The sequence below is a fragment of the Struthio camelus genome, chromosome 1, assembly GCF_040807025.1.
Source record: "Struthio camelus isolate bStrCam1 chromosome 1, bStrCam1.hap1, whole genome shotgun sequence".
Lineage (NCBI taxonomy): Eukaryota > Metazoa > Chordata > Aves > Struthioniformes > Struthionidae > Struthio > Struthio camelus.
This window is the reverse complement of record NC_090942.1, coordinates 199238360-199264138: the sequence shown is the minus strand read 5'-3', so window position 1 is coordinate 199264138 and position 25779 is coordinate 199238360. Positions and strand designations below refer to the sequence as shown.

The 25779-nt window shown below is 40.0% G+C and overlaps 1 protein-coding gene across 1 annotated transcript; it reads right to left on the bottom strand.

Annotated features, from left to right (window-relative positions):
- Nucleotides 1–120: 120 nt before the first annotated feature.
- On the bottom strand, nucleotides 121–25019 carry HSPH1 (heat shock protein family H (Hsp110) member 1). Its single transcript, XM_068930116.1, has 18 exons — nucleotides 24666–25019; nucleotides 23251–23308; nucleotides 19872–20012; nucleotides 17917–18039; nucleotides 16645–16744; nucleotides 13567–13700; nucleotides 12807–13051; nucleotides 11689–11917; nucleotides 10523–10629; nucleotides 8930–9063; nucleotides 6111–6316; nucleotides 5153–5284; nucleotides 4261–4398; nucleotides 3712–3837; nucleotides 3060–3167; nucleotides 2834–2953; nucleotides 1486–1647; nucleotides 121–991 (listed from the first exon to the last, which is right to left on the bottom strand). The coding sequence occupies exons 1-18, from the start codon at nucleotides 24770–24772 to the stop codon at nucleotides 791–793; spliced, it is 2571 nt and encodes an 856-aa protein (XP_068786217.1). The 5' UTR covers nucleotides 24773–25019; the 3' UTR covers nucleotides 121–790.
- Nucleotides 25020–25779: the final 760 nt, after the last annotated feature.

Here is a 25779-nt window from a genome sequence, read left to right as displayed (position 1 = left end):
TTTTAGGACTCATGCACAGGAAGGCAAAGTAGCAGCCTTGCTTATCTGCCATAAACACCAAAAAGGGCACTCACTTATACCAGAAGTACTGAAAACAGCTAAAGCCAACAAGTCAGGAGATAGCAGTAAAATGAACTTTATTTTAAAGCTCATTAAAAGGCTTCACAATAACACTAACAGAATTAGCATTTCCTTCATTTTATGTACCCCACATGAAAAATGTATTGTTTAGCAAGAGACGAAACATAAGTGTTTCCGCATGCTACTAACACATTTCACCATCTTATTATCTGATAAGTGCTTTGGACTGCAATAGTCAAAAGCCTTAGAACAGAAGGATTTTATTCTGGAAAGTCCTTATAAAATGGGATAGACACTGGCTTTTTATTGACATACCCAATTAGATGTCCAGATGAAAGAAAACTACCTTGGCATCTACAAATGCCTACGAAGGTTTCGGTTACAACCTCTTGAAGTAGCAGTATATTTCTGAGCAAGGGCTTCTTTTCATCGTTAGTGATGCAAATGGTTAAATACTGCACAGAAGCTTAGTATGAACTCACAATTCCACAGGAATCTGAAAGTTACCAAGGCAATTTTCCTTTTAGGATAGTCATGACCATCATTATTACTACTCTTCCTCCCATAATACAACATATTCCAGACAAGTTTTAAGAAAAATATAAATAGCTCCCGAAACAATGCATCCCCCCTACCCTGCCCCCATCACATACGACAGCAAAAATATCTTCTGTCACAGGATGAAATAAGTTGCTGCAAGTGCAGTGGTTTAGTCCAAGTCCATGCTCATGGCGTTTTGATCACTTGGATGACATTCGCCATTTTGTTGAGGCATTTCGGAATTTTTGTCATCTTCTCCCATGTCTTCGCTTTTATAATCACTCTGTTCATTTAATGGATTTTCTTCCTTAGGAGAGTCAACTTTTGGTTTCGGTTGTGTTACAATAGGCTCACAGATATTGTTCAACTCCTGAAAGAAAGAGGAAAGAGCTATGATCAGAATATGTATTAAGGGCTCATCGACTTCACCAGCGTGCTGAGCCCTGTGCTCATTACTGTTTGAAACTTGTCTCTTTATTTGCTTCCTGAGTCCAAATTGACAAGTACAGATTGCACCCTGAAATAACTTAACTGACTTACTTAGTTCTGCAGACAGAAGTACTTCATTTAACATTTTTCATTTTACATGTTTTTCAAGACTATTCTGTACCAATAGTACTGAAAAAGTCAACCGACTTTTCAAAGTGACTGAAACGCAAAATGTCTATAGCTCCACAAAATTCTATATGGTACACTATAAGCTCCTCTGCTTTCTACTGAATCATGTGCTACCACATCTTCTAACTACCCTTTAAGAACACTGCAGCAGCAAGATTAAATGCAAAGAAAAACAAAACAGCAAAAAAGAAAAAGTCAGTCTAAGCCTTAGCACCAGCCTCTAAAATTAGTTATTTCAGTACTTACCTGTAGCTTTGCCTTAATTTCAGTTGAACGCACAGCTGGATCCTGATCTAAGCTCTTTTTAGCCTGTGCACTTACAGCATTATTCATCCACTCCACCACGTCACCAACACATTTCTCTACTTTCATCATTTCCATTTCATCAATATGTATGTATTTCTCATCCTGCACAAATTCAGATGTTTTGTATTATTTAATAATGTCAAGTTCCCTGGCATCAAGTTATGCTGAGAAGACTATTCCAATCAATTACCATTTATCATCTACACTGATTTTGAAAATAAACAAGTGCTGGCAACAAGCCAGATCTGTTACAGCCAGAGACACCAAGAAATATAGATGTTGAAGCTTCATTTGTCCGATAATCAAGCAAGAGAGCTATTTCACAGAAGGGAAAGCAGGCTTCACAAACAGGGCTTGCAATAAGATAACACAGCATTTGTAACAGGATTGCTAAAGGAAACCCTGCCCCATCTTCAGGGAAGTCTTATGTGGGCCCAGGTCAGTTACGACGGTACCCTTCTGCTGTACACAAAAAGGGAAAGCTGAGAGCGGCTCAGCTTTGGAAGCGTCCCCCACTGTGCCATACTAACAGTTATGCAAGTAACTGACAGAGGGTGGAAGGACCTACCCAGCAACACAACCTCTGATTTTGGCTGGGAATTCAGAAGACTGATTTGAATCTTAAACCTGCTGTATTCAATGATGTTAGTTATGTCAAGACTGTATAATATTACTGCATGATTCACTTAATAAAAATGGTTTTATAATCTACAACTGTGAAGACAGAATTGTTTCTGTTGCAAGTCTTGATGTCAAATTTAATTAGTTTGAGTGCTATGAGCTGCCCTATTTAAACTGGTAAGGTGAAAGCCATGGACTGAATTTTCAGAGGCAGGCATACTTATAAAAAAAGTCATTTCCAAACATCAGTGGCAAAAAAGGATACATCCTATACATAAAATGCTGTATGTTTTTTAGTTTATCCTGAACTGTCTTTTATACTCATGTTTCAGGAGCAAAAATGGATATTGTGCCATGCTGAGAAAGAACTGAAATGTACATGTTTAAAGCACAGCTTTAAAAGAAGTCAGATTAGCTGTTAAAGGATCAATCATCAGACTACAGCCTAGCCTTCACTGTTTATGAGAATGCACTTTTGGGCCTGAAAATATCCAGAGAAGTATCAAGCAACTGAAGCAGAGTACTGCGAGACATTTGTGGTGTTAATTTCATGACCTATATAATAGTAGACTGCAGGTCCTCTGAAAGCAAATTTGAAATCTCTGCCAGCTGGTGGACCTCAGTGAAATATTGTGTGGTAAAAGACAGATACTTTCAGGGCACTTACTTTATTCCTGAATTCCCCAGCTATTGTAGCATAGTATTGGAGCCTGCGTCCCAGTTCTTCTAACAGCCTCGGTCGTTCTTCTGCTTCTTGGTAGCGCATTTCAATCGGAGTACCTAATTTCTGGAAAAAGCATTTCGTATGCACTACACAGTTCATTAACATTCATTAACACTGTTTTCATGTGGTATTTTGGAAATTTTGCTTTTTGGCATACCAACAGACTTACCTTTAAATCCTCCAATTTGTCTACATACACCTGCTTAGCTTCATCCTCACCCTCTTCATATAGCCAGCCTTCTGTCTCTGTTAGGAGTGCAGAGAATCCTCGCAGATCCTATGCGTCAATACAATTCAACATGTTGAACATCAAAATATGAACTAATTGACTGTGCTTGTCTTGTATGAACAGGACGTTCATAAGCATTCATTTTTAGCCTCCTGAAGGGAAACTGCATTTCTACTGCAGCTTTTGCTTAATTAAGGCAATTAAATCATACCAGCTTCTGAACTAGGAAATACACAAGTCTGCAACATAGGTAGCATTTGCAGCTGGTTGCCTGTGACTCAAGCCAGTGCTTGGAGCGTGGCTTTAATTCATGTCTCTGGTTATGGATACCATAACGCAGCTTCCATTTTCAGTCTTTTATGTGGACTTTATGTGGAAACACAACTTTACTCCCTGATGACAAAAATTTCTTTTTTTCAGGGCTATATACTATTTGCTAAACTAGAACCTAATTCTGGATCAGTCGCAGCCATTATTGAAATAAATAACAATTTTCAGCTACTTCCAGGATGGGTATGATAAAGCTTGACCAAGAAATACAGACTATATATTTGATAATGTTTTCAGAGACGCTCTTGAAACTATAACCTACCTTTTCACAAACAAACTTTTCGTATGGTCCAGACAACTTGTCTCTAAACTCATATACATATTCCTCCACTGCATTCTTTGCATCATTTCTTTCTTTCTCCAGTTTGTCTTGCATAATCATCTTACCCTGCATAATAACAGAACACATTTTAATTAAATATTTTCAAATGGCATCATAAAAAGCATAGCTTCTGTGAAGGTTACTAATCTCCAAGAGGCCTTGGTTCACAGAACTGCTAGCATTCTAATAGCTACACAGTGGACTCACCAGAAGAAATGGGATGTCCTTCTCTAGATTGAAACAGCTTGAACCAATCTGATCTTATCATGGAATACTGCTCTGATGCTATCACTATAAATGACACTTCTATCTTTTTGATTAACATTTGTCAGCTATGCGTTAACATTAGACAGTGCATTAGCTCACAGTAAATTAGCTGTCAGAGTCTACGTTCTGGGGTTACACTAAAAGATCAGAGGTTGCCATAAAAAGTGGAGAAATGTTAAATAACTGTAATCAAGAAATCAGCTTAACCACACTCTAACTCACCTCTGTTTCAATATACATATTGAGGAGATCTTTTCCTAACTGCCAAACCAAGTTAGCTTCAATAGGCAGTTCCACATTTTTCACTTTTATCTTGGGTTTCTTAGCTTCTGGAGGCTGATCAGCTTTCTTCTCATTTGTCTGAGTTGGAGAGAAGAAAAATAAGATAATATTCCTGACTTCTTTCTGATAATGTAACACTTTGATGGGTAGAAACATTCCTGGATGGAACAAGCAGATATCTTGTGTTCTTTCATAACTTTCAGCATACACTTGCGAGACGCTTTCCCTTTCAGGGATTACACCTCATATTCTAGGCTGTTTACAGTCTATTTCATGCACAGAATTGAGCAACGGGAAGGGCATCTCTCAGAATATGTTCTATTTGCAATTTTTCCAGAAGTGCCCATCTGTAGCTTAGCACTTCACTAGTGATGCTGACAGCAGCAAGATTTTAAACAGAAACATTTTTCATCCATGTAAAAACAAACTACTAGCAATATCATGCAGATTCAAGTTTTTCCACATAGACGGGGCCTCTTAAACCTAAGAGGAAACAAATTCCAGCTTCTCTCAGCAGGTCTAGTAAGCTTGGCCTCTTGCAGCTGTTAAACAAATTGAAATTTCTGCAACCCAGACCAATTAGCTGTGCAACACTGCATAAAGACAGGGATGTGGTAGAGACTTACTCCCTGCAGGAATTTTTTTCAAACTTGGGGATATGGGGGGGGGGGAGGGAGAAGAGATCATAGAAGCTGTACAGATCATTTTTCCCCACCAAAAAAGCAAACAAAAAAGTCCCGAGTATCAAGTTCCTTAATTTTCTGGAATACGTTACCCTTACAAATGCCACCATTATAGAGCATAACATTTTCAGAGTTAAAGGGTCACTCACTTTCTTGACATCTGGGATTTTGTTTTCTTCAGAGGGAGGTTCTGATGAAGGGGGAGACTGTGGCGTTTGCTGACCATCAGTTTGTACCTGGGACTGTGTTCCAGCCTCACTGTTCTCTTGCTGGATATTTTTCTGAAATGAAAGCCCAGGCACAAAGGATGTAGAAGGCACGTGCACTTGTATGCAATAAAAGTTACAGGACACTTCATTTCTGACACACATACTATACAAAATGCCCTAGAAAGCATCCTGTGCACACACAGAAACACGCATGCTTTGACTAATGAAGAGATACAAACTAGGCGCAAGTCAGGAAGGACTCTGTGAAAATGCTGCTGATGCCAGGCTGGCAGCCTAAAACTTGCATGTGTGCATGTTACCACTTTCTCTTACTGAAAGTGGCTTTTACTTAATTGAATCATAGCTTTTCAGTTTTTCTTCCCCTCAGAAAATTATTAAAACATCACGTCTATCATAACAATGTTGCATTATTCCCCACCGTCCCCCTTCCTTCAATGCTGTAGAACAATCCAGTTTTCCCTTTCACAAGAAGTTTCCAAACTTTACTAATATGTAGAATTATAAACAAACTTCTTCAACACAGACAGCACAGATGACAATGCAAAGTGAGTTTTCCTATTTGGAACACATTGATAAATAGAGCAGCTGCAAGCAAGCCCACCCTCAAGCAACAATCCTGCTGCCATTTGGCTATAACTGGAATAACTTGGCACTTTTAGAAGAGGCTCTACAATTGATTTTGAAATACACACATTTTCAGGATAGCAGCATTAAATTTCTCCTATTCTTATAAAGATATTATTCTTCCTGATAACTTGGCACATCTCAAAGTTAACCTCACTTTGCCTCCTTAGAAGAAGGTATTTCTTTTCCTAAATATTTACCAGAATGCACTTTCACCAATAAGGACATTTATGCACAAGATCGATCAACTCACATCATCTGAATTTTCAGGAGGCCTCTGGTCCAGAGATTCTACTTCGGTCTCAACAGTGACATCTTCACTCTCCTCAGTCTTAACTGGTTCTACCATGGATGCAGTGGACACACTGAAAATGCCATGAGTATTGACACGGACTTTCACTTTGACTTTAGACTTCTCTCCATCCTTCTGGGCTGCCACATTCTGTATAACATACCTACCTAAAAATAAAATAACATTCACATGATAGCATTAACTAAGTAACATTACAGAGTTAGGAAAATACCTCCCTCTGTCATACAAAAGACTTTCCACATATTTGACTAAGACAATGGAGCCTGAGAAATTCATGACTCATGAATTTCTCACCAGGGCACTCCATCAGGAACAAAATTGGCAGGAGGAAAGGACAGAAATCTGGAAATATCATTGCAGGTTTTTAAGCCTGTCATTCTGGCTTCATGACAATTGTGCCTAATATTAAGAACACATTTTCACCTTAGTTTTTAGACTTGTAAAATTGAGCCCATAAATCTAAGACAAAATTGAATGCTTTTTCACATCTATTTCGACATCAACAGTAAGTTCTGAAAGCCCTTATGATGTCTTGCTATCTGTGAGAATCTCAGAGTCCCCAAAATGAAATTAAGACTACTGAAGACAAAAAAATATGTTAGTGTTCAGCCAATTTTAGCTTACAACACAAAAGGGAGAATGTTTATTTTCTCCATCTAGGGTAGGTTTTTCCTGTCACCAGTAACACAGATTAAATACCAAAAATAAAAGGTCACCCTGCCATAGCTGTGCTGTCTGTGATGCAAGAGTGGGATAAAAACACTATACAAGGATTTAGTTTAATGCAAATGTTTTGATGAATGTCTTTTTAATACAAGTTATTGTCCAGTAGAGAAACAGTATTTTTGAAATATAAAAATCATTTTTCATTTTCAGCTTCTAATAGCCACATAAATCTGTCATTACCTTTTTGCTCTGAGGCAGAATATGTAGTTTTGGGGCCTCTGCAATACTTGAAATAAGTGTTGTGAAAGAAACACACAACTAGTTTAAAAGTGTATGAAAAGTTAGATCTCTTGACATTAACTTAAAAGCAGACAAGTGTTTTTTCTGCCTACTGCATTGTTATAGGTTTATCATCAAAACAGCAACCTGGAGATTATAATGCTTGTATAACTGCAAAGTAGCAACTCATTAATTTCATCACAGGATGAATATACACACACTCACATGCACTGTTTTGTTGTCATAGATCTGGTCATTATGTGTATGGGCTTCTATCTGCCTACTTTATCGGTTAAAGACTGTGATCCCTTCTCTTGCAAATCCAGTAATACTGGGGTTGCAACATGCCCTCTTTTGACAGTTTCCTCCCAACCACTGACTTGCCCATTAGAGCTAGTAACAACTGTTCTGAGCAAAGAGTTAGTGGGTGGTGAGCTGAAACCAACCTGATTTTCAAATTCCATGCTCAATTTGCAGAACAGCAGTTAAAGATCTTTTCATTTGTTATGGCCATATAAGTTGAACAGAAATTCCACTATTGGTCTTTACAGTAACAGTTACATACATCAAAGTCTATTGCATCTGCAACTATAAAATATCATGCTAGTTTCTAAGAGATAGGGTACTTGACCTTTGTGACTATCAGTGAAACAACCACATAATTTACTTTAAAGTAAGGAAAATAAATGGTGGTTCCCGTTAGAACAATAGTTATAGCTAACTTTGTAGTGCATTATGTATTAGCCAAACTATCAGTAAATCAATCAGTTGGACATGGTTTCGCCCTATGTATTCTCCCAACCACCTCCAAAGTATTTGTAAAATAAATCTTTAATACAATTCTGATATTGTAATGTAAATGTACTGTTAACCAATAGCACAGCTGTATTGCAAAATACCTAACCAGTGGACAGTTTGGGTACAAACAAAGAAAAAAACAAAAGAGAAAAAAACAGAAGAGGAACTGTTTTCCTGACAAGAGAGATTTGTCGTTCCTTCTATCATTCCGAAGAAAATAAAGTACAATAACTGTTCAGCTTCCTAACAAAAACAATTACTTGACAATTGGTAATAAATGTCTATCTTAATTCCACTGTGCAAACATACATGGGACTCCAAGCTTAGAACTCAAGGGCAAGTATTTAACTGGTCTGTCTTTACCATCACAACCTCTCTGCATTCTAAACTCTTTGTAACTGTCAACACTTTCAATGTTTTAATTTATCAAAAAGTAAGAAACAGCTGTTTGTAGATGTTACCAATACAATTCATATTACTACTGTTGTCTTGTAGCTGCCACTGTGTCAGGCTGCCTTGATTAAAACTTACTCAACATTAAGGAAAATGCAGCAAGTACAGAAACCCACAAAAACTAATAATTCAAGAAGAATGTCATGATTTCATTGTTACTGGATAATTCATACTTCAATTTTTTTATATATAGAAGATATATGAATAGATACATGAAAAATATTTTTCATATATCAGCTTGCTTTAATGAAAGGCAGAGAAAAGGATTAAAAGAAGTTAAGAAGCATCTCTTGCAATTATAGCCCCATTCTGCTCCTGGCCATTCTGTCCCAGTTCCCCCTCATCTCTTCACACTGAGGCATCTTTTGAAGCTAAACAAAAGGCAAACTCAGTTACCTATGAAATGCAACTGTTTAAAAATGAGTCCTCCAGACAGAAAAGACTAAATGTATCCATCATACAGCTATACTGTAACACATCGCAGCATGTTACTATTAGAGTTGACTTAAGAACAACACTGATACCATGCAATGTGAGACAGCAACGTTTCCAGAATTACTTACCAATTTTTGTCTCAGGATATGGGACTCCATTAGGATCAGAATAAAAAGCTTCCAACTCAAATGGACCTTTCCTATAGAAGGTGAGAACTTTGGAGAAAGGTGCTGCATGATTTCTGCTGAACACCTCATGGACCCTATAATTAAGGAAGAGAAAACATCAGTCTTAGCAAGATATCTTAGCTAGGATGTTTTGATTTAGGGTCGGAAAGTGTCAAGAGAAACCCCCTGCTTTGACAAATTTACCCTTCTGAACACTTCCAAGGAAAAGTCTTTGCTACTGCTCAATAAGATGGGGGGGGGGGGGAGGATTTACAGTTGTGTACTATAAAACAAAATTACCCTATTCCACTCATTTTGATCTGGGTCTCAGAAGCAAGCAAGTTTAGATGTAGGAGGAAACTTGAGTGACAGACTATCAGCAGACCTGCAAAATTTGTGTCCTCCAAAAATGCTGCTCAGAGCTTGGAACAGCATAATTTAAAATCATAATTTGCACCCTTCCTCAGTTAGACTCAAAAGGCTAATTATAGCCCTGCTAATTCCTTACTCATTTGCCTTCTATAGTTCAATTGAGAACCCTGACACCAGATTATTATTCCTTCCTTGATATAACTGGGGGGGGGGGGGGGGAGGGGGGAAGGCAGGCACACCCCACAGCTTTATGTTCTTTCTCTAGGCTCTGTCCCCCATTATGTCAGTCTGATTCTTTCTAATTTCCAGCTAATTTTTATCTCTTAACTATGGAAGGAACTCATCCAGTAACCTAAATGTGAGAAAATAAGTGCTCCACTTGAAATGTAAATCCAGAGTTTGCTCTCAGAAACCTGTGACAGATCAAATATTAGGTTCTGCATCCCCACAGAAGGAAGAGACAAAAGACTAAAGGCTGAACTACAGAGAACATGAGAAAAGAATGAATAGGTCCCTCTATTACTCTCCCTAACATCTCACAAAGGGACATTTAGATCTCTGTACATCCTGAACAGCAAGAACTGCATTTCCCACAGGCATGGCATAATTAATGGCACAGAGATCACTGTCTTAAGACACTGCAGTTGCAAGAAATCTCTCTTCTCCCTTCCAGTCAAACAAGCCAACCACAGAAGGGTTAAATCCTTGCTTCTGCTTTCAGCCAGACAAGCAGTATCCACATAAGCTGACAACATTTACATAATGCATAACATTCCTACTAAAGCAGTAATCCAGTATGTGTTAGGAAGACCTTGAGAACAACCAAAGAAAAAAAGGAGAAAAAAAAAAAAAAAAGGAAAACGCGATCATCATCTAACAGTTCACGCACTTCATTTTGCATTTTAAAAAAAAAACAGACAATCAAATATGGGGAATACAGGAAACAAGACATCGACTGGCTGCTCACCAAAGTTGTAATTTATTTTTGAAATTTATGAAGATAGTTATGGCTAAAATTTTAACTCATGCTTTTATACAGAATCCTGCCATCAGTCTCTGGTACAGGACCTACATGGTCTCTGCATCAGAAAGCCAAGATCATAATTTAAATACAACCAAGAACATTATCCTTGAATTCTGAAGGCCAAAAAGCTTCTGAGAATTGTATTTTGAGCTACTTACCCTTCAGTGTCTTCAGCTTCTGTATTCCACAACAGAGATATTGGGAACGGTGTTGCATCTGTCACAGAGAACTCTCTCACTTTAAAAGCTGGGGAAAGAATTGCACACTAAAAGAAAAAGACATGTACTACAGTTGGTTAACTGCTCTTTCTGCTCTGCTCCCTGCCCTTCCCCAACAATACATTAAAATATCTCTCTGTAAACAGAGCAACATGAGAACTGTGTTGCCTGTACTAAACAGAGGTAGGTGAACTGCTTGATTTTAATGAAATTTGGTAAGAAAACAAAAATCTCCTATATAAGTGTTTACATTCTTTGGATCGGTGAGACGTTTGGCCCACCCTTAAGACAACTCAATTATCCTTAGTTCAAACATTTAATGTAAGAATGTCAGTTTTTATCCTTAGTGTACTTTCTGAAAATGGTAACAGTCTAAAGCAATAGCAGGACTGCAAAGAATCGACGTGCTGCGTTACTTAACCCTAAAAGAAACAGTGTTTGTCTTGCAGGTCGCGCTTCTTTCTCTGCGGAGAATTGACTGCTAGTGATGGCAAGCAATTAGTAAGATGGGATAAAGAAACAAGACAAAGAAGAGGGAGTGAAACAAGAGAAGGAGTAAAAGCAGAAAAGGAGGAAGGAGTGTTTTGCCTGTAAAAATATAGTTCACTTGGACTGGAAACCATAAAAATAAAGAGGGGAGCAGGGGATAACAATAGAATAAAAGTCAGTTTTATATGGATGGAAAGTTGGATACCAGAAAATGCAAACTTGCAGTGTTTTTGGCTCGACATAGATACGTTTTGCACACTTTGGTGATGAAAGAAATCCTTCTCTCAGGTTGACTATGACCGTTAAATTTTTCTTTAAAAAGAAGATTCCTAGATCCTGTTCTTTTGAAGAGGAGAATGGGCTGCTTATAGAATACACCCAACAATAGTACTTTAAATAAAGTAGCGTAACATAGAAGAGCGCTCTGAACTCTAACAGCAAAGTTCCATAAACAGATTAGTGAACAAGTACGTTCCCTTGCCTGCTTTTAAAGGAACCACTCAACGTGGTTTTTTCAGTGGCCTTCTCACATTTCTCCTAACCGCTTGGTTAGCTCTCCAAAAGAGTGCTCCCAGGAAATAGAAGTGCAAAGATTCTCAAGTGCTACCAATACGTACCTGCAGAGCACAGCCTCTAGCTATGGCTTCATCTGCATTCAGCGTTGTACTGACATCTTTGCCAAAGAATTTAGCAATCCTCTCTTTGACAGCAGGAATGCGGGTTGCTCCCCCCACAATCTCTACAGCAGTCACATCTTCCACTTTCAATTGTGTTTGCTCCATCAGTGAAAGTAGAGGCACCTCTATCCTTTGCAGCAAGTCAGCACATAGTTCTTCAAACTGAGACCTAAGGAACAGAATAAAATTAATTAAAACATGCCTGTCCCACCACTATGATTTCCTGGTGTTTTTGTTTCTAAATCAATTCTGACCAGATTTGTTAAATACATTGCAATAAGAGACTTGAGGCTAAGCTCCTGTGAGAGGACTGAGGTGACAGCAATAGACAAGGCAGTGCATAATAAACATCTGCTCTACAGATTTTCCTATGCCGTTATGAATGCAGTTAATCAATTAAACTGCAAAACAAATGTATTTTTGCCTCTGAGCAGAGATTACAGATAACACAAAAAGCACTCGTGCTTCCTTTACTATGAAAGCCTACTCCCTAAGTACTGGGGACTAAATACTCACTTGATATTAGTTACAGGACTAGCAGTAACTACAAATGAAGTTGTGCCTGTGAGCGTGTATGTGTTTAAAAAGAGACCTTTATTTACACCAGGCCATTATCAACTCACCCCCCAACAGCATTGTTTCTGCCCTCCATTTCTGTTAATATCCACAGTACAGTAAAGACAGAAAAAAGAAAAAAGCTCCATTTGTTGCTGCCTTAAGAATGGTATGGAATTTAGGTTATCTGAATAGGGAGGAGACCTTAATGCCCAGTCAACCCCACTGGTCTTGTTTGCATGCATTTGTCTGTGGTTTTAAGAACGTGTCATTCTACAAAGAGAACCCTTGCTTATCATGCACATATTACACTTGAGCAGTGCATCTCTTTGCTCAGGTAGCTGAACATTACATTTCAGCCTTAGTTATTCTAGCATTAAAAGAAAATGCCTCAGCTGCTCAGTACTTGCCCTGAAATCTACCACAACAAGTCTCTTTAGGACACGAGAAGCAGCAGTTTAAGAAACACGGCCAGCAAAGCAACTGCCTGTCTTAGACCTCACCTGTTCATTTTTCCAGATACATCAGTATCGTTCATGAAACACTCAATATTTAGGGGAATGTCTGTGCTATTTGAACTCATTAGTTTCTTCAGCTTCTCACACTCCTGATACAGACGAAGAAGAGCTCGAACTTTTGCTTTTGGATCCAGTTTGTACTTTGATTTTATTTCTGCACAGAAGTAATCTACTAACTTTCCATCAAAGTTTCTTCCACCTAAGAAAGGGTCAAATGCTGTCCCAAGCACCTGGTTTGAAAGAACACAATTTAGTCTTACATGCAGTGAAAATCAAATTTTGTAGCAGTCTTCCAACATCAGCAAGCCTTTGTTTCCAAAAAAAGTCAGAGAAAATTCAGCCCGCGTTCCAACACACAGGATCTATTTTAATCAGCCACATCAGTCAAAAATTGGTCTTTAGTTTCACAGTGGAAGCCAGCCTAAATAACTAGATGACAATCCTAAGCAGCCACAATCTAAGCAGTAACTCATCTTTAACGCATACACACATTCATTTAGATAAAACAAACTGAGTGATTCCAACTGTATTGTGTACCTTTGCCTGGTGTACACCAGGCAATTTACTGCCTCGGTTTAAAACCATTCTAATGAAGGGCACTGATAAAAGTAGTCTACATCTGTCATCTCTTTGCCACTGCACATGCACTAAACTATTTCAAAACTTATTTAAGCAAAGCAGGGTTTACAGATCATTTGATTCTTATGTTTCATAAAGCCTTTTATTTTCAACTTAGTTTTACTACCTTTAGTTTACTCTTGTTAAATGCACAGGCTGATATTTGAAACGCAGAATGTCCCATATCAACAAACACGACTATCCGTGGCTTCTCTTCAGGAGCTGGAAGGTCTTGTTTATAAATTCCATAGTTCAGAGCCACTGCAAAACAAGTATCAGATAATAACAATGTAATCAAGTGAGTCTCCAAGTACACACCAGCCATCCTTCCGAACATGAGCTATAGGATCAAAAGCACCAAGAGAAAACCAGACTTGTACTAAACATAGTATAACCTATGCAAGTTCTTACCTATACATAAGTTGTATTCTGTTAACATATGCCCTAGAATCTGAAAAGCAAAAAAAAAAAAAAAAAACCAACCTCCTTCAAACACGTATATGCTCTATCCCTAAACGCTTAAACAAAACTAGAAGCAATGACCCTGCTTGGGGGTTATCTATTTTGATCTCAGTTTATCAACATCTCAGTCTTTGGCTTCTCCTAGGTATCAGAAATACAGTGTTTAAGTGTTTTGTATTTACAAGGAATACCGCACTTATGGAGGTTTTGTCCAAGAATGCTATGAATAGGCAGCAGAGGCTTGCAAGAGAGAATCTCAGTCTAAGCAGGAAATCAGACAAGAACAGTTTGTGAAGTACATTCAAAGTGTGGAAGCCAATGGGGCATGTAAACACCAGATGACACAGTCAAGGGACAGACCAGAAACTTTGCAACAGCATTCTGGATGGATACCAGTGTCAGAGCTAGAACAGGGCTGAAGCAGTAACAGATGAAAAACACAAGCCTAGAGAGTTTTTCAGCTACGTCAGTGTAGGAAAGGCTGAGATTTTCGGCATGGCAGACAGAACATGCAAGACATCCGAGCACTATGAAAAAAATCCCATGTTGAAGATAATAGCCCAAGTTACAGGCCACATTATCAAGCAAGGGAATTGGAGCATTAGAAAGGTGTAAGGAAGGCTGTGAATAAGTGCTCTAAAGAGTAAGGTTTTATAGTCACAGTGACATCCTCTTGCATGACAAGAACGCAACACTGGCTCCCTCTCTCACATCAGAACAGTAGTTCCACACCATCTGGAACAAGGACAGCCTGGTTTCCCACTGAGCAGAGGTTTGAGATTTATGAATTGTGGGGTCTAATACAGTTCTCCCTGCAGCTGGCACACTCATTTTCACCTGTGTGGATTCTCTGCAGTCTATAAAAACCCACTGTCAGCATCACAGTAGTCCCTCCTGCAGCCAAGTCATTAACAGGTGCTTCAAGAACAGAATCTCTAATTTCATGTAGTATTTCCAAGTGCTATACCCGATACCTAAATTTTGTTGAATTGTGTGTTGGTTTCCTGTTTCATTTCATGTTTATATTCTTGACTTTATATTCAGACTGAACGCACTGTGTTTGTTTCCTAGCTAAAATGAATTTATGAACAGAACTTGATAAATCACAGCTGGAGGCAGCAGCTGCATTTGCCTTTTATTACAACAAAGGGAAATAAACTATTTTTCTTTTCTGCCCTCTTATAAATCAGGACCTCTTCCCCACATATACTATCAAAGATTCTTAAATTTAAAATGTTAGAAAACCTTGAATAGTACTGATTCCCCTACAAGCCAAAGAAATCAAAATGAGAAGTGCTATATGCTACACATGCTGGTGGTGCTAAGGATATGAAAGAGCTTATCTGCATTCCAGAGAACTTTTCATCTCAATGGAAAGATTCTAAAGATCCTTGCTAACAAGTCCTGAAAAGTTTAAGGTTCACGTATAGCCAGAGACTGAGCTGATAAGAGTGTTCTGCCAAATAAACAAAAAAGGAAATGACAATGCCTTTTGCAGCGAGGCTTTTAGTTGACACATATTGCCCCATCATGACAGGTCATCTCTGAATCAGGCCTGCAGGGTTCTCTCTCTTTCAAAAAAGAAAGGGGTAGGAAAGGTTCTTTTTCAATGCCAAATTAACTGTTTTTTGGGGGGGGAAACTGATTTCTTCATAAATATTTTTAAAATGGAATTTTAACTTAAAAGCAGAGGGCTGGATATTTGCCCTTCCTCATCCTCTCTCTACAGCAGGACTGCACGTCTCTTGAGTGAACACTGCAGCTGAGATTACACACACAAACATGGGACATAAGTGTATCTACTGTGGGATCCACACTTACCCAACTCAAGAATTCAAACTGCCACATGCTCTCTATAGCACTCTGCTATAGAGATGAGAGGCTAAGCTGAAGTTAGATAACACTAATACACACCTACGGGTTTTTCTACTGTCAGACTTGTTCCTCATTAGGTGTAAATACACACAGTGCTCAATTAAAAATTCTTAATATTGATCAAATGGCAATGTCCACTAGTAACCCTACACTTTACCACAGATAAGTATCTGAAAGTAATTCTAGAAAACATCAAGATACCATTGCATCAATGCATGTTTAAGATTTTACTTCTTATGAATCCACCTGGCGCTCAGCAAAAATGCTGGCATGAAAGATTCCTGTTTCTCCAAACAAAATAAAACCCTCCCTATTTTTCTGACCAATTCAAATACATACAGAAATGTGGGAAGACTTAGGATAAGAATGCTTATTTAAAAAAACACCAAATAAGCTATTTGTTCTGACAATTATTTTTAGTGTCCTGAACACATCAGCAAAGGCAATTAAACAGTTATTCTTTTTTTTTTTTTTTAAATTCACAATTACACTGACAAAAAGCTTTGGAAACTATTACATGATCAAGATTAAGCACTCTTACAGGAAATTCCTTGAATAATCTGATAACTGTTCATTTTAAGTTTTTTTCCACTGAAATCTGGACCCTAAATGGATGAGTAGTCTAGGCATGCATAACGACTCTTAAGCAAGCACACAGGAATGTAACTATTGCTAAAGCTTCATTTTATATGCACATGCATATGGAGGATATGACGTGAAAGATTTTAAGTTAAAGAGGAGAGCAACAAGTGTTTAGAACAAGTCTGCTTAGTGCCTGATTTTTAAAGCCAGCCTTATTTCTTAGAATACCTAAATGTACCTTTCACCATATACAGCTTTGCAGAAACCGTTATTCTACCATACCTACCTGCTGTCATGTCATTCATTAATCTAAGACAGTTTAATCCAACAATCTGAGCTGCATCCAGAACAGATCTCCTTTCAGCATCTGTGAAAAAGGATGGAACCTGAAGAAAGCAGGTAAGAACAAAAGTTATTTCCAGAAAATGATACATTACAAAACACTGTTCATTTGAAAATCTGCATTTAAAAATTTTCTGTTCTGTATCTTTAAGGAAGACACTCACTGCAAGATTTTAACATACAACTACTGTACTGAATTGAGGCTTCAAACATTCTGCTCAATCACACTAGATAAAATTAAGCTAGCATCAGCTAATTTACACTAGTACACACTAGCAAAAAGCAAATAAAATACTTGTATACAAATGGTGGAAACTCGAGCAAGAAAACAGAACTTTAATTACTGGTGCAAAATATGCAACCAGGTATTATGGAGAGAGACAAAGAAGAACCACAGTCGCAACTAATACAAGTATTTCTGTCCAAGAAGGAAAAAAGAAGCACAGCAATATTACAGATGACAGCTACAAAGAAATAAGGGATAATACAAATAAAAGAGAATCTGTTTTGGCCGAAGTGACTTCAGGCAAAAAACAGTAAGAGATTCTGAAGTAGCACATTACTGAAAATTTCCTACAGAACTCCAGCCTTGGACAGAGACCTCTGATGCCCTCGGAGACAGAAACAACATCATTAGAAGACATTAACTTTCCAGATGTTGACTGCAGAACAAATTCTTCTAATAACAGAGCCAAACATGCCTAGATGCAACAGGAGGCCGACTTCTTCAGAGCGTCACTGTGCACAGACAGGTGAATGTTATTTTATACTTGAGCATTGCAATGGAATGACTGTTCTTAATCTGAGGTCACTTTCCGTGCAGTCACAAATTGAAAAAAGTTACCTTACTGAAAGAATGACTAAAAATAGGACAGAAAGTTCTCAGCTGCCAAAGGGCAAACTTTGATTTAAAAAAGGTATCTTCTTTGTGTAGTGTTCTCAGACATGGAATCTACTCAGCAGGGTACACACCTGGATCCAGAAAATGCTGTTGGACCCCAAAGTTCAGACACCACCAAGAGAATGAGTTCATGAAATAGTTCAGGGACTGCAATATGGAAGTGGCCTGGGATTTCTTTAAGTCTAAAGCTAGTTAGAATTAATCCCTTTGTAAGTGCTTATATGGTTTCTTTTTCACTGTACACAAACAGACACAGAACACCCTCCATATCTGAAGTTCGAAGACATACTCTTCCCATACACTACAATTACTTACAGAAATAACACAGTCTGTTACTGGCTTTTTCAGGTTACTCTCTGCAGTCTCCTTTAATTTAGTCAACAACATAGCTGAAATTTGTTCCACACTGAAGATGTGTTCTTCATCCATGTACATCACCTAGATAGAAAAACACAGGAAACGATTCCACAGTTTCAACCAGAAGAAAAACTTACATTTAACATTTTGGATAGGCTGCTGCCTAATACTCTTTCAATCCTGAGAAGTGTAATTAGTCCATTATAAGACTGGTTTTACAATTTAACTTGCCACTTGAACATCTACAGAAGCAATAATTTATTTTCACACAGACTTAAGCATCAAGAACCATATTAACTAAATAGATGAAGAAAACAGCTGGGAGTTTCAAGTGATTTAGAAAGTGGCATGACTGTAAAGCATGAATAAGACATGGTCCCACAGCATTATGCTAAAAAAGTGAAAATAACCATCATTTAAAAGCTGCTGACAACTGCAGAAAGGTATAGAATTACGTGCTTTCTCCCCCTGACATTTTCACATTTCTGTTCAAACATTTGAATCATATGAGTTTTGTCAAAAAATTAACTCCCCTAAAAGCCTAACCACCAAGATGATGCTTTTGAAATGAAGAACTACACATCAAAACTTCACTATATGCATATAAAGCTATAAGCTCAAAATACAAAGCTCAATAAAAAGTTAATTCTCATGCTGCTCCCTCCTGAAAATTACTAAGGAATCACCAGTTTTCTGTGTAATAGAATAAATGCCAGTAACAAAGGGAAAGAATATTTTATGATTGACTCAAACTAGTCCTTGCCTTTTATTCATATCATTTCAGTTTGGAAGAGGAAAAAAAAAAAAAGGTATCACAGTTTCAGTGGAACAAGTGGTCACTAAATACCCCACAACTTACTGAACGTTCTCACTGCAGCTATTCTCAAATCTTCCCCCCTCCCCAGTTAAATAGAAAAAACACTCACTTATTTGTTCTCCAAACAGACTGAAAACATAGAAATACCAAGTAGCACTGTTCTCTCAATAGTAGACATTCTCGAACAATAAAAGACACCTCCACTTATTATAATTAAAGGAAAACATTAATTTCTGTCTGGAACATCTGTTAACATCACAATTCACAATCTGCATCAAGAAAGTGTCTCGTCTTTTGTAAAACCTGACTATCCTTCCAGTAAGGAATTCAGTCTAATACATAGTCTCTTACGTAATCCATTCATTACCTAGCCTGATCTATACTGAAGTTTTGAGGCACCAATTCAAGGTATGGAGAAAAGAAAACACAGCCCACAGCCCTAACTAAGCTACAGCCTTCATCTGGGAAGCAGTGTTATAGTCTGTTACAGTAACAAACCTGTCATTACCAATATAGATGAATCTAATGTTAGTAACTGCACCTCTCCTAGAAAAAGTTAACACTGTACCAACAAACTCCTTGTAGTGTAAGCAAGACAAAAACCTGGATTATCTTGTAAAGACTGTTTTTGAACATCTGCTGCAAGTAACTTACAGGATACCAGACACTCCACTACAAAGATGTCGCTCATTTGTAGCGGATTCCTACCACTTGAGAAGGAGGTAACCAGGTTACCTCCTGTTACAATGTTACAATGCATTCCACACCAGAGAGAGAAAAAGGTTAATAATTCAAAGTAAAACCACATAACCTTGCAATTACCTTAGCAGTTTTTCTGCTGCAATGTTTGAGCTGTGTGTGCAATTTGCCACCAGGGAAATTCATATTTGAGCTATTACTTGCAAATGAAGTTTTATTTGATAGTTAATATACACTACTTCAAGATGAAGTTGACTATTCTTACAACAGCTCTTCTGTAAGAGAAAGGTTTAAGAAAACCTTTAGAGAAATTAAATGACATCTGCATTTTTATGATTAAATGCTGAAATGCAAAATTTTCCATTTGGCTATAAAAAACAGAAAGCTGCAAATTTACCTTTACTCCAACGCCACCATTCTTCATAGGAACCAATTCATAGCTCAACTTTTCTTTCTCCTTCTGAACAAAAGGATCATTAAATGCACGGCCATGAAATCTCTTGAAGTTAGATACGGTGTTGTTGGCATGAGTAATTTGCTGTAAAGAAAAACAGGATATTTCAGAAACTATTTTAATCATCCCGCAATGTTCCGCACTGCTCTCTATATGACCCCAAGCACCAGTCAAGCTTTAGGATGACTGTTACTTGTTACATTTATTTTTATAGCACTTGTAATTGCTATCTGGTACTACAGGTTCATACCAGCTCATTACTGCAGAAAATCTAAATGAGTATGACACAAGTAGCTCTAAAATCTTAAATCCTATTACTGTTCACCTGATCACTTCACGATATCTACTACTTTAGCCACGTATTTAGATGCAATTCAAATAATTACAGAAAGGAGCCAGTTTCACAAATACCGTCAATGACAGCAAGCTGGCACTGCAATCCCAGTCACCTCATCTCCAGTCATTTTTTTGCTCCCATTACATTAAGCATAAACAATTGTTTGTTCAGTCACTCAGTTTCAAGCTGATCAGTCTCCTGATCCAGTTCAGTACTTCCTGGCCTTTTTCCTGAGTTACTCTCAAACCAACTCAGTTCCTTGTTCACGTTCACCCAGCAGTCGCAAAAATTACTGTGTAAGACCAAAGGAAAATAAAGCGTGATAACAAACAGCTAGAAACACGAGACACTTTGGAACTAGGTGCCAGTTTAAAGTATATGTTGAAACACAGTGCAAGCTCCCTGTAGAACGAACCCAAAGAGGCATTCTTTATCAGCAGCACAATGCAGAATGCTCAAGTCAGAGTGGCCTATAAGAAATAAACCTCAAATACCTTCATGAGTGGAATGAAGCCTATTCTACTGGATGGAAACTACAGAAGTGCATTGTTCCCTCCTGTACAACTTCAGGTAGGCACCAACATATTGCGTGGTAGTAAGTCAAAGGATGAGTACGCTGAGGAAGACTTCTTGTCTCTGCTACCCTCAAAGGAAACTGTCACTTTTTTATTACATGCAAAATTAACCACTGCGAGATTGAAACTATATCTTACACTGGTAAATTATGTTTCTATGAGACTCCTCCATCAGGAAAACTCACTGACAAAGAAGCAGTCCATATCCATACTATTAAACACTAACTTCCAGTTAACATCGTGTGTGGGGAAGGATGCCACACCCAAACTCCCAACTGCAAATGGTTTCCAGCCCATTCTAATTGCCAAACAGTACCCAGCAATCGTAATACAGAACACTAGCTTGTACAGGCCAAAATCATGCCAGGAACTACTCCAATACTTTAACACAATAAAGTATTTATGTTCCAGTGTCCAAAACCATTTTCTGGCACAACTTCATTATTTGTATAGCCACAACTTCGTACTACTTGAATGTTCTGTAACTCACAACTATACTGTTGAAGAATGTGGATGCAAAAATAACTACTATGCAGTGCGCAGAGAAGCACACACACTCTGGTGGCTTTTTATAACCTAATTTAGAATTAAACTCAAAGCCTTTTCCAAGAGAACAATCTTAAGATATTTCAGAGTAATTTTATGCCATCAGAGCTCTACATGTTTCAATATCTTCCTGCTTAGTCACAATTTAAAAAGCTGAGAATTATGGCTGGTTAACTGACACACGGCTGCTCACATCCAGTGCTATCAAGACTTACTTAAAATGCCACAGAATTTCTTTTAAAAAATTCACTACTGTAAACAGCTCAAGTTTCAGAGTAAGAGACCACCTCCAAGTATCCTGAGGCCTTTTAGATATAGCCACATTCTTGAAGTGACTAGTCAAGATTTTTTTTTAAGTTAAGAAATTTATTACCCAAATGAGTAAGATAATCATTTTCCTTCTCAGTATGTGCAGCTACTACATCTTAAGTCACTGAAAATGTAACTCTCAGTTGTCCAAGTCAAAGAACTTCCACATTTACAAAAGAAACCTGACCTATACAACAGGTGATCAGAAAAATTGGATGGCTTACAAAAGGAATTCATGCTCTGAAATCTTTTATCACTTAAGTTTCACATTCTTTTCTTCTGGCAAAAATATTTTGTTTCAACTGCTACGTCAACTAAAAATGAAAGACTCAACATATTAACATCCCTAAAACACTAGCTAGTCTGAAGGCAATTGAAGTTCCAGGCAGGCAGAAAAAACAAGATCACTGTGCATATGTGCTTTTAAATGCAACTTTAAGAAAAAAATCTACTCCACTTCCAGTTTACTTGAAGTTCTGGACAGGATTTAATAGAATGATCTAGCAACATTATTATATCTTTCAGTTAGTCTCAAGAGAATCTACATAGAATTTAGGTCATTTGTTTTGACTAACAACTCACTCATTTTTGCACACTGATGAATTATTTTATGACTTAAAACAGCAGAAGCCAGCACCCAAACAGATGTAATGATAAAAGTGAAATTTTTGTAAGGCAAACCCTCCCCACACATTTACTGTATTACACTGAATGTTAACCTGTAACCAAAGCTGTATGTGTGCTTATGAACACACAAATTATTATTTCCTTGGCTGTTGAAAATTAAGGGAGCTGTTATAGTAGGAAAAAGTCTCCTTTAGTGCTCTCTCCATGGAAACCCACTGCAGTGCCTTCACTACACGAGATCTGCACAGGCCAACACAGACTGCACACTTAGTCTATACTGCCACTAGTTACATAACAACCTACAGAACAGGGGTTTACAATACTTGAGAATTTAATCACTGCATTTAGTTACTTTAAGATGTGTCAGAGTTGATATTTCTTTTTCAAATGAAAATATTATTTTTTTATTTATTTATGTATATAAATAAATAAAACGTTAAATATTTCTCCAAATCCCTTTCAGAACAGCTCAAACAAAAATAAAGACTTACACTTTAAAAACACATAGACACTTACTTCCCAAGGAAACCAAAGGTAACAAGGTACCTAAGTAGCTGTAAGAATCTGGGCCAAGGGTCATCACTCGCACTTAATTTTAAAAAACTATATCCATTATTTAAAATGCTTTCCTTCAAATACAGAAAAATCCTACATGTAAGCATTAGGACAAGAAACTTTATGACTAAGTTGTCAAAAGAGAAACGTGCTCAACTGGAAGATACTTCAATTAATAAAAGAGAGCAGCAAAGTTCTCTAAAACAACTTGCATTTTGCATTTCTCAGCAGGAAGCACGGCAGCATAGTGCTGCATTTCTAAAATAAAGTGATTAACTAACAAGAAGAAATTATTTGATTTTACACTGGTACCCGAACAAGAGTTTGCATTAGCTGTTTTACTGTTACTCACAAACGTCAGAAAATGACCTACCTGGTTTTTAGCTGAGACACCAATAGCTCTGTTCTTGGATCCAAACGAAACAACTGATCTGAAAGAGAACAGGTCAATTAACTCCACAGCGACAATAAATAGCACTGAGAACTACTGTGGATACATTTTTTGCAACTGTGTAAAACTTGAAACTCTGTTTCTGTTAAAGTGAGGTTCTTACAGCTTGTGGTTAAGGTACTACAGTAAGAGCCCTACCTATTTTAGGGTCCTAGCTTAAATTCAGGACTTTTCACAACTGTTTATTCAAACACAGTTAAATATGATGATTACAGTTAAGATGTCACAGCCAGATTCCATCCTACCCCTTTCTGTTTGGCTGCTCATAACTTTATAACTCTTGCTCTGAGCCTGAGGCATTCTATATCTGACCTCATAACAAAGGCAAACTGCTCTGGACATTCAGAGGAGAATCCACTCAGCCAACCGAACTACCCTACTGTAGGGAAACTGGCTTTTTTTCCGTTTAAATTGTCACTTTTTGATGAGGCTAAATTAAAATAGCTGAAATCTAGAACTTTCAAATTCACGTATACTAAGCTCTGGGGAATGGTTTCAATAAAAACTAGACTGCTAAACTTCATCAACAAAACAACTGCAAAATAGATTTCATTTGCGTGTATTACTAAGCCGTAAACTGTTTTAACTGCCTGCAGCAATATGCATTTGCACAAGAGACAACAGAAAGCAACCCTACAGCTGAATCCTCTCCCTTTTTCCCCCGCGAAAATTAACCTTAAAAGCCATTCACGGCAAAGCTGAGGATTTCAATTCCACCACCACCTTTCGCCAGCCACACGGGAGAACCCACCTGCTAACACAGACCACCCTCTAACACACGGGCACCAAATTACACTCCCTAGGTGGGAATTCACGTCGCAACAGCGGACTTTGCCAGCCTGCCGCACCATCAGGCTCACAAACACCCCCAACTGCGAGGTGTCCGCATTTTCCCAGTTAGTATGCGCTCCCCCCCCCCCCTCCAAAAAGACAGGCTTCAGACCCATTTCGGCGCGGGCGTTTTGCTGCCCGATACACACACACACACGTACTGGAGGTGCAGCAGGGCACGGCACGGGCTCCTCCGTCCCGGGGCGCGGCGCGGTTCCCCCCGCTCGGTGCGCGGCCCCCCTCCGCCGCCGCCCACACCGCGCTCCCCCGCAGCGCGGCGGCGCCGGGGTTCCCCCCCCGCAGAGCCGGGCGGCTGTGGCCCCCCACACAGGCTCTCCCGCTGCCTACACACAGCGGGCCCAGCCCCCGCCCGCCTAGAAGCTTCTAGCATCTTCCAGCGCGGGGCCCTCCACCGACCGTTAACCCCCCCTCGCCCCGCTCCGCGGCCGCCTGAGGGACCCCGCCGGCCGGCTGCCTGGCCGCCTCTCCTCCCCCGGCGTACTCACGGCGTGCACCGGTCGCTGAACTCGTTGGCGACAGTCTCGATGCCGCCGGCCCGCGCCACGGCGATGTAGCAGCTCTGGAAGCCCAGGTCAAAGCCCACCACGGCCATAGCCCCGCCGCCAGGGGCTGCCCGCCCCCGCTGTAGCTGCGCGCGGACCCGGCGCTGCGGCAGCCCCGGACCCACGTCCGGCTCCGGTCCCGGCCGTAGTCCCGCGCGCGGCGTCTCCAGGCGAAAGGGGCGAAGGGGAGGGAGGCCGGCACCGCCGCTTTAAATATGACAATGAGACGAAGTTTCCAGAAACTGCGGCAACCACTCACCGGCTCCACGTGCGGCTTCCGTTTCCGCCTTCGGCGGCGTTCTCGAACGATTTCTGCCAATCAGCGGCGCCGGAGCCGTGTGACGCGCGTTGTTCTCATGACGACCGCGGACGCCGCCGACTCTGAGAGGAGAAGCGGCGAGAGGAGGCGGGGCGGCTTTGCACCGGCCGCTGTCAAAGCCGGCGGAGCAGGGGGCGGGGCCGGATGGGCGGGAAGGGGCGGGGCCGAGGAGCCAAAGACGGGGGGGCGGGGCGGGGCGGTGAGCAGCGCGCGTAGTCGGTGTCTCGAGCGCGCGCGCACATCGGCCGTTAAGCAGCTCGTCCGGGCTGGGGAGGGGGGGGAACAAGTGAAGGCGTCCGCCCGCTCCGCGCCTTCGTGACGCCTCCCGCAGTGCGATCCCCTTGCGCCCTCGCCTTCGTTTGCTCTGCCTCTCTCTGCTTGCAGCCGCCTTTCCTTCTTCACTTCCTCAGCTTCCTTCCCTTCCCCCCACCCCCGCGCCCCGGTTTCCCCCCTGCCCGGGGGGTGCCGGGGAGCGGTTGGGGCCGGGCGGCGCGGCGTGTGAGGGGGAGCCGTGCGGAGAGCCTCGCTCTGGCTCTGCCGAAGCGCGGGGGCTGCTTGGGCGCAAGTGATTTTAGGGCTGCCAACGGTGCGGGCTTTGAAGGGAGCGGAAGGAGGCCGGGGTTGGCCGCGGGTGAGGATGTGGCGGGGATACGGGGCTGTTGAACGCTCCGGTCATGGCGGCCTGGGTGCAGCCGCGGCCGCCCGGCCCCGAGCGCGGCAGGCGGGGGCCGCCCAGCG

What these genes read in the sequence shown, in the direction of transcription:
- HSPH1 (XM_068930116.1), bottom strand. Translation starts at nt 24,772, where the DNA reads ATGGCCGTGGTGGGCTTTGACCTGGGCTTCCAGAGCTGCTACATCGCC. An exon ending in GAAGCTGAAGACACTGAAGG is followed by an intron (nt 9,064 to 10,522) that starts GTAAGTAGCTCA and finishes CCTTAATTATAG; the next exon opens with GGTCCATGAGGTGTTCAGCA. An exon ending in AAAAGTTTGTTTGTGAAAAG is followed by an intron (nt 3,168 to 3,711) that starts GTAGGTTATAGT and finishes ATTGACGCATAG; the next exon opens with GATCTGCGAGGATTCTCTGC.